At 37.6% G+C, this 13,381-nt stretch overlaps 1 protein-coding gene across 6 annotated transcripts in view; it reads right to left on the minus strand.

Annotated features, from left to right (window-relative positions):
• Positions 1-249: 249 nt before the first annotated feature.
• CYRIB (CYFIP related Rac1 interactor B) overlaps positions 250-13,381 on the minus strand; it is a 97,294-nt gene continuing 84,162 nt past the window's right edge. For all 6 annotated transcript variants that reach the window (XM_059480466.1, XM_059480473.1, XM_059480503.1 and 3 more), the window contains 9 exons: positions 11,724-11,845; positions 9,956-10,061; positions 8,234-8,370; positions 7,531-7,608; positions 7,323-7,439; positions 6,272-6,351; positions 5,037-5,163; positions 3,399-3,469; positions 250-1,038 (listed from right to left, as the gene is read on the minus strand). In XM_059480466.1, coding sequence (XP_059336449.1) covers positions 975-1,038; positions 3,399-3,469; positions 5,037-5,163; positions 6,272-6,351; positions 7,323-7,439; positions 7,531-7,608; positions 8,234-8,370; positions 9,956-10,061; positions 11,724-11,845 — 902 coding nt within the window. In that variant the 3' untranslated portion in view covers positions 250-974. The remainder of the gene's footprint in view (positions 1,039-3,398; positions 3,470-5,036; positions 5,164-6,271; positions 6,352-7,322; positions 7,440-7,530; positions 7,609-8,233; positions 8,371-9,955; positions 10,062-11,723; positions 11,846-13,381) is intronic.

The following is a 13,381-nucleotide window of genomic DNA, read 5'->3' on the forward strand; positions in this document are numbered from 1 at the left end:
ATGGATTGCACCCAGTTCATCACCACAAATCCTACTTGAGTAATAATTCTCAGGGAGAGAGGGAAGCAGCACAAAGTGGAGAGCAAGAACCCTAAAACACACCAGGCTTAAATCAGTGGCTAAGGCAACTGGTTACTGGTAATGAAACAGCAGAGTTTTCACTATATAAAATTTATAAATTTATTTTTTTGTAAAAATCCAAAGAGCACGAAGACATCTCACTCAAAATACTGGTAAATCAAACCACACTTAGAAAAATGAAAGCTGATTTTATTATCTTATCCACAGCCAATCATTTGACATGAACATGCATACGTAATTTTGCTACGCACACACCACAGTTTAACGTTAGTTATTAAAGGTTAAACATACAACATACATCCTTACAAAAATGAGTCAAAATGCAAACGTAACTTTTAAACAAAACAATTTTTACTCATTTAAAAAAACTTTTGTGTCGGGTACCATTTTGTACAAACACAGTTAATTTAAACAAATCTGCTTTTAGTTTCCTCATGGTTGCACATGAAAATAAGCTGCAATAGAAAATGAAGTCATCAAGGGATTTTTAAATAGCAGAAGTAGGCAGTCTTGCCATGCAGAAGAAGCAATATTAAATATTAGTTTTTCAAAAAAAGAAAAAAACCACAAGTTTAAAAATATTTAGTTCAAGTCACAAATCTTTCCCCAGTACAGAGAAATCCAAATGCAACGCATAATTAGCTGCCACTTAGGATGGCTATTCTGAAAAGTAGAAATACTTTCCAGAATTGATAATTTTCATTGATTTGGCACAGAAAAGAAGTCTGAGCTTACTTAGGTACAAGGAAGTGATTAAAAAAAGAGTAAACAGGAAGAGAGAAAATAAAAAGCAAGAATGAACGAGATAGTAGTTGCAATCACTAAAAAAAAAATCTGTGCATCTCAGTCATTGCAGAATACTGTCTACAGCAGGTGCGAATTCCAGGTAATTGTTATTGCAACATGGATTTAATTTGCTTGGAGGTAGTCTCATCATTCAAATGCTTTGTTGTGTACCTAAACACAGAAATAAAGTCAAGGTGAGCATTACAAATGTGTAATTCAGCTTACAAATGTGTAATTTCATTGTTTACGGCTCAACCTGACCGTACCACAGCAAAACCCTCAGCCATGGATCATCACCCACTCCATGGTCACTGAGAACACAAGTCAGACATTCTGATCAGAAAATGATAGTGCCAATGAGAACTAGAATCTAGCAGCCTTGCACCAAAGGCAGCTCAAAATAAGCCTCAGCTGGACATTGCCCTTCACAGTAAGCTCACAGTAGCACTGGTGACAGGTAATTATCTGTCAGACTAATTCTGGGGGCTCTGCCCACAGGAAACATCTTCAAATAACACAGCTTGAGAAACTCTTCATCGAAACTTGCAGTGACCAAACCTTCCCAGAATCCCTCAATGACAATGGATCTAATCACTTTTCAGCCTAATTTCCTGCTTAGTTATGTGACTGTGCTGCTAAAACAAAAGAGCACACACATGTACTTATTTCAGCTTTCAAATTCTCTAGGATAATAGCACACTTTTAAATCACTATAAAAAACCTAGCTACATCTATTTTTAGAAGATATCCTCATTGCAGACTTTTTCTGTGAATAATTTTTCTGATCTTCCTTCCTAACTAATCTAAAAGCAAATAAAACTTACTTTGTAATTTAAATTTAACATGTTAAATTAACACTTTCATTGCTATCCATAACTACAGTACTATTTTACTTGTTTACTTGATAAATATATAATGACTTTTTAGTTTGGAAGTTAATAATACTTTAGATTTCAGCACTTTTTGGTAATTCATACTTTCAACAAACAAGCAGCCTAAGATCTTTTGAAATCCTGAAAAGTTATTGCACTTGGTATTCTGCCCACGGGAAAAAGCTGAACGTGATTCCAATATTCAGATGAATTTGAAATTACAAAGAGCTGATCTCCCTCCAAAACCCTATACCACCTTCCATTTGCTTTTGAAACACATTATCTGTCCCTTGGGAAAACCCAAGGACTTCTCACTCCTCCAGAATCAAAGACTTAGATTTGGACTTCATTTGTCACAATGACATCTTGAACTTGTTTTCATCACATGAGCACACAGCAGCTCAACCCTGCATCTCTTCCTAACAATTCCAAACGTGGCTTAGAAAAGATTTAAATATCCCACCCAGAGAGTAATCAAATGTACAAAAGCAGGACTGTTACAGCATCCATGCATGGAAAGGCAAAGCACAGCTTGAGAGCACGGACTGGATTTACACTGCTAACCACAAAGTTAATTGTGTAATTAACCGGAAGTTAATGTCACTGCTTAGTGCAGTGAGCACCTGAAGTGCACCTTCCATGTACTTTCACAATGTCAGCAGTGATGGGAAAAATGGGCTACTAATAAAGACTGGTGATCATGGCAGCTGCAATCACAATAAACTAGTCAGAAATAAATGCTAATGCAGCATTTTCCCTCTGGAAGCCTGTGTTTTTACTGATCACCACCTCAAAGACCAATCATGTTATGAAGTTCAGAGATGAAGATGATTTTAGCATGGCAATAATCACATGAAGTTTCAAATTAAGCATGGATTTTTCAAATTTTAACTAATAATCTGAAGCAACTTTGCAAAAGAACCCACCTAGAATATTACATTATTTAACTCCTTACCACATCATGACATAAAAAATAAAAAGAAGGCAAATGAAATTAAAGCAGCTTCACTACAAATAAGGAAAACAAACCACAACTGCACAATTTCACAAGACAAACTAAAGCTTCCACATTCCAAGCAGGCACATGAGTAACAACACCCAGTTCCAGTTATTTGTTACCAAAATAATGATACTTTTCCAAGCAAGGACAAACACTTCACCTGCCTATCACATTTTTGCACTTTTTGCGACTTCTCCCATGCTGGACACCCACACAATGAAGACATGACTGACTATAAATACAGCTTTACAACCCAAATTAGCAGGTTTTAGATTTAATATACTGAATTATTAATTTTTCTTTACTTCTCCGATTAATGTAGCAAATTCTTGTCTCATCTATTCTACAGCAAGGATTTAATTCTTTCTGAAAAGGAACAATTTCTAGTTACTTACCATGCCATACTGACTCATTCTTAACCTGTATGCATGGAAAAGGTTATCTTAGAATGAACAACTGCAAATTCACAATCCTGTTAAAGCACAGAGGCTTCTTCATACACCCTTGTCTCAGGACACATGAGAAGAAAAGCCTGCAATAATTATATTCACCTTTCCCTGTAACAGTCACTGAATACTTTGTTGCAAAGAAAATGACCTGGACAATTCATGAAAACTCACATCAAAACATTAAAATACCCAAGAAACAAAAAGGAGTACCTGAGAGCATTTAGAAGGCCTTCTACACTGTTAGGAGGCTGGTCTTTAAGAACTTTGATGCATCCTTTCATCTAGGAGTTAAAAAAATTACAGTTTTTTTTCCATGCTAATACCTTTTGAGTTTACAGGAATGTTTTATAATCAGTATGCAAAAGATCAAAAATAAGTATTTAAAAATAGCAGCAGTGTAAAGACATTTTCTGGATATTAAAAAGGAATTAAGCTTTCAGTATTACATCTTCCTATCACAGACTGGCTTAGCTACTTAAAAAGCTGCATCAAGTGCATCCTCGGCAACTCTGCTGATGACAGCAAGCTGAGTGGTGTGGCTGACAGCCTGGAGGGGGGGAAGGCATTCAGAGGGACCTGGACAGGCTGGAGAGTGGGATCTGTGAACCTCATGAAGTTCAGCAACTCCAAGGTCCTGCCATTGGATCAGGGCATCCCAAGCACAAACACAGGCTGGGCAGGGAGTGGACTGGGAGCAGCCCAGAGGAGAAGGGCCTGGGGGAGTTGTTGGATGAGAAGTTCAACATGACCCAGCAAAGTGCTCTGGCAGCCCAGAAAGCCAACACTGTCCTGGGCTGCGGCAAAAGAAACGTGGCCAGCACAGCAAGGGAGGTGATTCTCCACCTCTGCTCTGCTCAGACCCCACCTGGACCCAGCTCTGTGTCACCAGCAGAAAAATGACATGGTTGTGCCAGAGTGAGTCCAGAAAAGAGTCATGAAGATGATCAGAGGGCTGGAGCACCTCTCCAGGGAGGAAAGGCTGAGAGAATTTGGGCTGCTCAGCATGGAGAATGATCTGGGGAGACCTCAGAGCACCTTCCAATACCTAAAGAGGCTACAGGACAGCTGGAAAGAGACATTTTACAAGAGCAGGCAGTGATTAGATGAGGGAGAAAGGCTTTGAAAGCTGTGGCTGTTCCATCTCTGGAAGTGCCCAAGGCCAGGCTGAACAGGGCCCTGAGCAACCTGGTCTAGTGGAAGGTGTCCCTGCCCATGGATGGGGCCTGGAACTGGATGATCTTTAAGGTCCCTTCCAACCCAAACAATTCTATGATAACTTTAGTGAATGCTTCAAGCTCTGCTTTATCAGCCTTAAAAAACACTGGAACTGTGAGCAGAAATACATATTTATCATAAATCTATTAAGAATTATTTAATTCAGCCAGTGAAATAATGACCAACTGTAGTTAATGCAGTGGGATAATACTCCCTTTGAAATAATCACAAAACCACAGAGTAACAGCATGTATTACACAGGCTTACTACCAAACAACAGTAGAAAGTTAGAAATTCAAAGTGTGGTGGATGGTGAACTGAGCTATTCACCAGTCAGTGAGGAACAAGGCAGGGGCCATTGTTACTTTCTGATCTGGTTTTTTCATCACAACTACTGCTTATAAGTATTCCTGGACACTACCAGAATTACATAAAAACAGATTTTTCATGAGCCACTTACATGTCCAAAAGGCCTAGTTTGTATTTCTCACTACTGAAATATACATCTTTCCTCACAGCTATGTGTTTAGCACCAACCCAGTGTATACATCTGCTACTAGAATCTGCAGTACAGAAAAGGAGCCTACAGACCATTTAAATACTCAGGAGATTATTTAGCAACAGTAAACTTACATCAATTTTTGAAGTTTTGGCAAAAGCGCCCACCGGATGCACGTGGTCATAGAGTATGATGACACCCACCATTACCCTCAGACAGAATGATACTGTTTCCTCATTTGTAAACCTGCTTCTATATTCACTGGAATGTAAAAACACAGCTTATTATCTATGAAACACAAGATAACAGTACATACTAGTAATACCCAAATTAAGATTAAAGAGAAAAATTCTATGATAAATCCTCAAGAGGAAAAAAAAACCAAACCAACCCAACCAAATCTACAAACGCCAAACTTTTGAGTTTTTGTTATTCCTTTCAAAAGACAGATGATTGTTTACAAAGTTACCTGAAGATTTTAATAAAAATTCTCAAACCTAAAATATAGGCTTCTAAAATTTTTAAATTAAAAAAAAAATAATTTTGAAAAAGGTTAAAACATACTAACTTGGTCTCCAGTGCTTCCTACACTTTTCTCTGCCACCTTCTAATACACACCCAAATTTCTGACTTAGAAAAAAAAGGGCAGGTGACTGGACAACCTTTAACTTCTTTTTTAAATGGAACAGTTCATTCCTAAGAAGAGTAAGAATATAAATGCTTGGGGCTCTTAATGCACTCCAAAACAAATGTCCTGCGGTATTTGGACAGAAACTTATTTAAAAAGACATGGCTCATGCCCCAGTAATTTTACCAATAGAAAACTATTTAGAACACAGAAGAAACAGATTAAAAAAAATAACCAAAGTGTGACTTTGGTCATACTCTCAGTGCCTCTCAAATAAACAGAAGACAACTGACTGCCTTCATGCCTAGAAGTTGTCTCTTAATTCCCCTGAGAGGAGCACTGTCATTTTCTAGAGCAATCAGCCAGGCCAGTCAGCAAGGACACAACGTCCAGGGCATTGCCCACAGCCCCTCTTTCAGGAGACCCTGGGCAATCATGCTCAAATAGCCTATTTCTCTGAATAATACATGAGAAAACCACTTATAAAGAGTGCCAAGAGGTTGTCTAGCTTCCATAGCCATTCTATTTTTAAATATTAATATGTTCAGAAAAGTAGACCACACGATTTCCATGGCTGGCAAAATGAAACAAGGTGGTTTCATGTCAGTGTAAACAACTAGGCTGGTAAAAAGGAAACATCACAGCTCCTAATCACTCCAATTATATTTCTTTCATGCATCACACATCAGGTCTGAGACGGAGAGGTGACTCACACCCAACCCAAGCAGTGTTGGTACTCACGGGGTTTCCAGCATGACCCTGCACACACTGGCCATGGTGCTTAAGCAATCTGTTGTGTTCTCTATCGGTAAATTTTTATTCTGCAAAAGAAGGTGAACAGTTGCCACAACTCAATTACTGTGAAATATTATACTACAGAACCTAAGTCAAATCAGTTATCTGTTGGCATAGCAATGTGGAGCAATTAAAAAAATCAACACAACAATGGTAAGTCAGGTAGTCGTGCACTGTTTTTTTTTTTTTAATGTTATTGTATAGATTAGCAATTTACAGAGCAAAGGCTACCACATGCTTGCTTGTAGCCAAAGAACTACACCCTTGATATGATTGACTTTTGGAAAGTTTTGAAGGAATCATCATCTAATCTGCTCCTCCAAAGACAAAAATTTCTATAGCCAAATATATTCATCTGCTTTAACAGCAAAACTTAAAATTGTGGCAGACAACAATCACAAATAAATATAAAATAAGACAGTTTTATTAAGGCATTTCAAGCACAAAGCAGAACTCAGGAGAAAAAAAAATATTAAAAGACAGATGTAACTTTGCATGAATCATGTAATGTAAAATTATTTTCTACTAAGAAATACTGAGCATTCTTTGCACGTAAGCCAAAAATCATCACAGTTATCAGAAGGCAAGCACAGTACTTGCAGTGATTGGATTTTACAACCAGTATTTACTTAGGTAGTCAAGGATAAATAGGGATGTGTCAACATGCTGAAATACTTTTCCAGTTCAGGTTTCTTCCCCCTTTTGCAATAATGTAGTATACTTGACTTTACACAGGAGAGTAGAAGGAGAAGAGGAAGCTACATTTCAATTCCATTCTTTATTTCAAGCAGAGAATAAACATACATACACAAAGTGCCTGGCTGGAGTCCCTAACTCTACAGCATCTGGGAATGACACGTTACATTTCTTGAGGCTCCAAACCCCAAGTTTCATTCCTAGATGTCAGATTAGGCCTAGGGGAGGTTGTGTTACCTATTATGTCTGGCCCTGCAGTGCTGTGAAACACATTATCCAAGCCATAAATTTATACTCTTACCTCTGACACAAACTTTGTTGTGGCATCACTTAAGGTTTTCAACATTGGCGTTGCTTCAGCGTAAAATAAAGACATTCTGTTTGCCAACTCATTATTTACTTCATTTTCTCCCTCTGCCTAAAAAACAGAAGAAAGGGTTTAGTTGTTCTGTACATGGAGAAGAGAGGGGGTAGCAGAATTAATTTCATCTTATCCAAGGGTTACCTACTGGGACATTGTTAATCCTCATACGGCTCAGAGTTCTTCTATAGTAGCTGAAGTCATTCTGTATAGCAGGATTTGTCATCTATGTGGATATGGAAGCAAGAGAGTTGTGACAGATTCAAGGAAAGTAAGGACAAGTTTTCATAAAATGTTATACACCCAACAAGAATATATTCAACTTCCTGAAGTGAAGCAAAAAGGCCTGTGATATGTTTGGAACTTGTAAGCACAACATAAAGCTTTTTGGTTTCTCAGATTCAGAACAAGCTCTAACAGGAATGAGAAAAGGAACAATCTCCTAAATACAAGTTGGAAATTAGTAGGTTGAAAAAATTGCTTTGCTAATTTGACTCCAAGGATCAGACCAGCAAATTAATTACCATTTCAGCTTAGTTCTTTGCATATAGCAAGAAAATAGCTGGACTATGGCTGCACACAACCTAAAAGAAGCAGCATTATCTCAAGAGATATGCCAAATTTGGGTGAAAAAACATGATTAATGTGAACTGAAACACAAGTGCCTAAAGCTAATATGATATTTCATCTGCTTTCCAGTTTGATCTTACTCTAGGTCACAAGAGCAAGCCAAGCATATTGGATATTTGAGTATCCGCTGCACATTCTATTCCAGAACAGAACACAACCCAGACTGCTTCAGCAAACACACTTGGCTTCTTTTTCTAGCCCTTCTGATCACAAGCTCTTACCTTGAGCTCATCAAATCGGAGTGTGAAGTGAAGAATTTCTGCAAACTGCTTAGCAAGAGCCTGCTCTCGCTCCAGGTGCTGCGTGGGGGAGTACGGAGTGCTGGTCAGGGCGCCCAGCAGGCCCCGCAGCCCGGCCTCTGCAACACAGGACAGGGGACTGAACACACACCTGCACTGCCCCTTGCACCAGCACTGCCTGGGACTCTGCATGCTACGCTTAAAATACACAGCTGCCAAAATACATGGTGGTTAATAAAAAAGGGACTCCATGAATTGCTCATCTATGTGTCAAATGCTGTCATATTTACGTACAAATTGCTGTACAGACCAGGTCACATTAGCACTGACAGCCGCAAAAAAAAACCTCTTGAAAAGTTCTGCTCAAGCTTCAAGCTTTGTCTGCAACATTTGTGTAGAACATATTTCAATAACTTGTGTTAGCAGACTTCAGCCTCTAGGAGAACACAGAATTCAAGAGGCACATAGCTGTAAGCAAAAGTCATGCATTATTTAAGATAAATTTATAATCTGTGACAGAGGTCGCAAGGGTTGCAGGTGAAGAGAGGAGACAAGAATGTTGACTTCATGTTGATTTATTATCTTATGATATATATATTACATTATTACTATACTAGAAAGAAATAGAAGGAAAAGTTCTCAGAAGGCTAGCTAAGCTAAGAATAGAAAAGAATGAACAACAAGATCTGTGTCCCAGCAGAGAGCAAGAGCAGCTCTGCCACGAGTGGTCAGTAAATCTAAACATCTACAGGAGACCAATCACGGATGCACCTGTTGCATTCCACAGCAGCAGATAACCATTGTTTACATTTTGTTGCTGAGGCCACAGCTTCTCAGAAGGGAGAAAAATCCCAAAAAAGGATTTTTCACAAAAGATGTCTGTGACAATAATTCGTCAGCACTGACAGCCACAAAAACAAAAACTTCTTGAAAATTTCTACTCAAGCTTTGTCTGCAACATTTGTGTAGAACATATTTCAATAACCTGTGTTAGCAGACTTCAGTCCCTAGGAGAACACAGAATTCAAGAGGCACATAACTGTAAGCAGAAGTCACGACTTAAAATAAATTTATAATCCAGCTTCCTGTTCATCTTGAGAAAAACACCTCACCCATTTTAAAAAGCAGAACTTGCCTGCATCAAGTTTCTGTGTTTTAAACACATTTTATACAAGCTATGTTAATAAATTTGATTAAAAGTGAGATAACAACAGAAAGCTGGTAAAAAAACAAGTCTCAGGTTTTATCAGCATAGCCATCACATCAGTGAGTTTCAGAAGAGGCATGAAGCACCATCTCAAGTACTGCATTTGTACGAACCAAGATCAGGCACTTCCAAATAGCAAATTATTTCTGGTGTTTAGGGAGGAATAATTCAGTCTCTTTTAATTACTCCTGGTATCAGAAACACTGACAGAATTAATTCCTGATTATTTAGTTTACTAATTTCCAGACAATCAGCTGGTTACTGCCTTCCTGAGTTACTAAAGGAGTAGAGGAAGAGCAACAAGGATGATCACATTCTCTCTCCCCTCTCAGATATCCACTGAAGCAAGATTGCTGTCATCCAACGTATGGAGGAATCTGTGCAATATGAGCTCTTTTCCACAAGGGAGTTGATCTAGATGTGATCACATCCGAATACGCCAAAGATACTCATAAATTAAGAGAAAAAACCCCTCAAGCTAACACCTTTCCACTTACCTAGTCTTTGAGAAAATTCATAGAATTTCTTTAGTTTGCCTACTAGTGGAACAACTGCACCCCATGCCTTCTCTTGCAGCTTCTCATCATTTGGATGCTGTATTGCCTTAAATTGGAAAAAGAGAGGAGAAAAAGATGCTTGGATTGGGAATAACTGATGCACTGCTGACAAAACAACCCCAAACAACAAAACACAAAAAAACAAAACACCTATGCAAGACAATTGTTTGAAGAGCTAATAATTAAATATCTACCTACTAAGAAGTTTTCAGTTGAGAGACAAGCATGTACTAACCCATGTCTGTTCCAAAAAGGTCTAAAAATTTGTGTTGAAAGTAAGCATCCTGAACAGGAAAACAACTTGGAGAGAGTATAAAAAAATGGTTAAAGATCAAATTACTCAGATAAGACAATTTACATAACCAGACCTAGTTAATTAAAATTAACAACTTTACTGTGCTTACTCCAAGCAAAAAAAAAAAAATTAGCGATCAAAGCCTCATCTTAATGTTGATATCTATCACTAATTCCCAAATTTGCAAAGAAAAAATTACTGTGAAATTCAGGCTAGCTATTATAGCAGGAACATTTAAGAATAATCAACAACATAAAGCACCACCAGTACAAAGCATATACCACAGTTTTGAAGGATATATTTACAGACTTTGTCTTTACAGTAAACTTCCCAGACATTTAATACCTTAAATTCAAACTTTCCAGTTAGCAACTGAAAATATACTAAGAAAACAGAAATAAAGATGCTCATAACTCTCCTGCAGCACTTTCACTGTCAGGTTCTTGATTTCAAGAACTGTTTCAGTCAACCATGGGCTGTGGCTTGCAGCACACTCCTCTCAGGTCCTAGAAAGTTTCCTTCCTGCCATGTCTACCTCCTCTCAGAGGAGTATCTCTCATTTCTCCGTGGCATCTGCACACACACATTCCTGCCTGATCCTACAGCCTGTCTCTGAACATGGATAGTAAACTAACTCCCCACCCAAGGGGTTTGTGTGACACAGTCATCCCTCTTAAACCTACCTTATCAATTCCATGGAGAGAAAAACTCTCAAAGGTGAATGGCTTTGAGTATCTCAAATTGCTATGGAGTAAATAGTAATCTAATACTCCTATCTAATACTATTTCTTAAGGATATGTTACAGTGAGTAACTCCTTCCTTCATGAGCAAAGCCCCCATTGCTGCATGTGAGGAAGACAATAAAGGGGGTTGGGAGAATATTTATTCCACCCTTTATTAAACAAAGAAACATTTGAATGACATTCTGTACAGGAACTTTGCTTCTGTTCCAAATATCTACTTTAGTAAATAAAAGCCAATTAAAAGGGAGTGAAAATGAGATGCCTTTTGTGTTAGGATTACCAAACCAGGCTTCTCCAGTTACCATACAAGAGAATATCAACACTATTCAGTTTTGCACTGTAGTCACACTACACTCTTTCCAAATTCACTATTAACTCAAGAAGAGCTTATGTGGGAACACAAAGAAAAATCAATATTCATAATACCCCAAAAACTCTGAGAAGCATCATTTGCTATTACATATGGGGATTAATATGACTGAAACAAGCAACATCTGTTTTGCTGTTAAAAAGAAACATTCCAGAGCAGAAATTCAAGACAGTGATTTTAAAGGACAACATGCTCTGCCAAAACAGCTCCTGCAAGCAAAGTTAAACCCCAGCAGTATTTGGTTAGGATCAGACAATGAACAACCACAGGCTGCGCACAATTGAAACGCTCTAGCTCACCTCTCGTATTTCATGGCCAGCTCCTCTATATGACTGCAAGTCTTCCAGTATTCCTTCTGCATCCTTTAACACTACATTCACCTGATTATAAATTTCCTTTTCAGATTCTGTAGGTTGGGCATCTAAACAGCAGAACATATTAAATGTATATATATTTATTTTTAACAACAACATGGAATTCAACAGGCACACCATCACCTATGGGACAAATTCTTCATGCAGCAACTCATCAAGAATTTTCATTCTCTGAAGAGCTACTACAATGTATAAGGAACTCCAAGAGACTAATTGCATTCATTTTAGTAGTCTCAATTCTTTTACCATCCCAAAAATTCACCTGGATTCTATCTTCTTGATTTATTTAAAACTGAGTGAGGAGAAGAAATCCTGATGAGTTGTCTTTATGACTATCATATAATCTCACCTTGGGGTGCAGCAGAGACTCACTGGAAGAAACTTAGGTAAGCACTCAAAAGACACTCTCACTGCAGATAGCACAGGAGGTGTCCATGTCTATTATTATCTAGAAACACTGCATCAGATTATTTTCCATCTTGTCTTACTCATCTTTAACTGCTTGGGAAAGGAGTCATATATTTTACTTCTAAATATATTTAATTCTCAAAACATATTCTTCACTGCACTCATCACACAATCAGAGCTGAGAACAAAAAGATCTAGTGTGAGCCTGTGAAGGCCTTTTTTCTTTTGTTCCCTGTCTTTAAAGGTATAAGCTGTCTCCCATTTTCTTCTAATTAGCTAAGGGCTTCCCAAAAATATATTGGGTCATAATTTCAAGAAGCTACATGCAAATTTTTAAAGAAATGTGATTTGGTAATAAGTATGTTTGGAGAAGAATCAACAAAAGGTTTTAACCTTTAAAAACAATTACCTAGGGCAAGTATCTCAGACATGGTTTACCTGAACCAGTTTTTTTTCTTTTAGAATGCTGATGAAAGCTATAAGGTTAGTTCCTTTTAGACTCATTTTTAAAAAATCAAAGAAACTGTTAGTTATAAAGCTCTTGTAAAAAAAACCCACTTCTCTGTTAACATGGGCAAAATATGTTATGGAATAAATATCACTGTATTTTAGTCCATTATTTCCAATGCCAAAAATGAGGGTATTAACAATAGATTATTTTTTATAGGGACAGACAGAAACTATCTAAGGACAATATATCCTCATGACTGTGTGCATTTTGAAGAGTCTGGAAAATGTCTTTTTAGATGTGCTTTTTCCATGATCCATATGTACAACTTCCCATGGAAGTTAGGTAGATCTTTACATTTGAAATAAAACTCCCACAGTATCTTAGTGTTACACACTAGAAAAACACAAGAGAAAACAATGTTTGTATTAGGACAAAATAAATTTCATATACATTGCCTGTCTGGATTTTGCTGTAATTTTTGCATAATAGCTCTTATTTTTATAGTTTAATGCATAAAGAGTGGGCATTATTAGCAAATATGCCTATATATAGACCTTGCAACAGTTTAACTGGTATTTTGAGAAACATCAAGAATTAGCACAGGTTAAAGAACCTGGTCATTCTTTTTAAAATAAATAAATAAAAGAGCACCACATTGATTAGGCATCGAGTAAAGTGGCCAGTGCTTTTCAGATCATCACAAAGGTCACATAATTTTGAAAGC

This window comes from Ammospiza nelsoni, chromosome 1 (genome assembly GCF_027579445.1).
Source record: "Ammospiza nelsoni isolate bAmmNel1 chromosome 1, bAmmNel1.pri, whole genome shotgun sequence".
NCBI classification, from domain to species: domain Eukaryota; kingdom Metazoa; phylum Chordata; class Aves; order Passeriformes; family Passerellidae; genus Ammospiza; species Ammospiza nelsoni.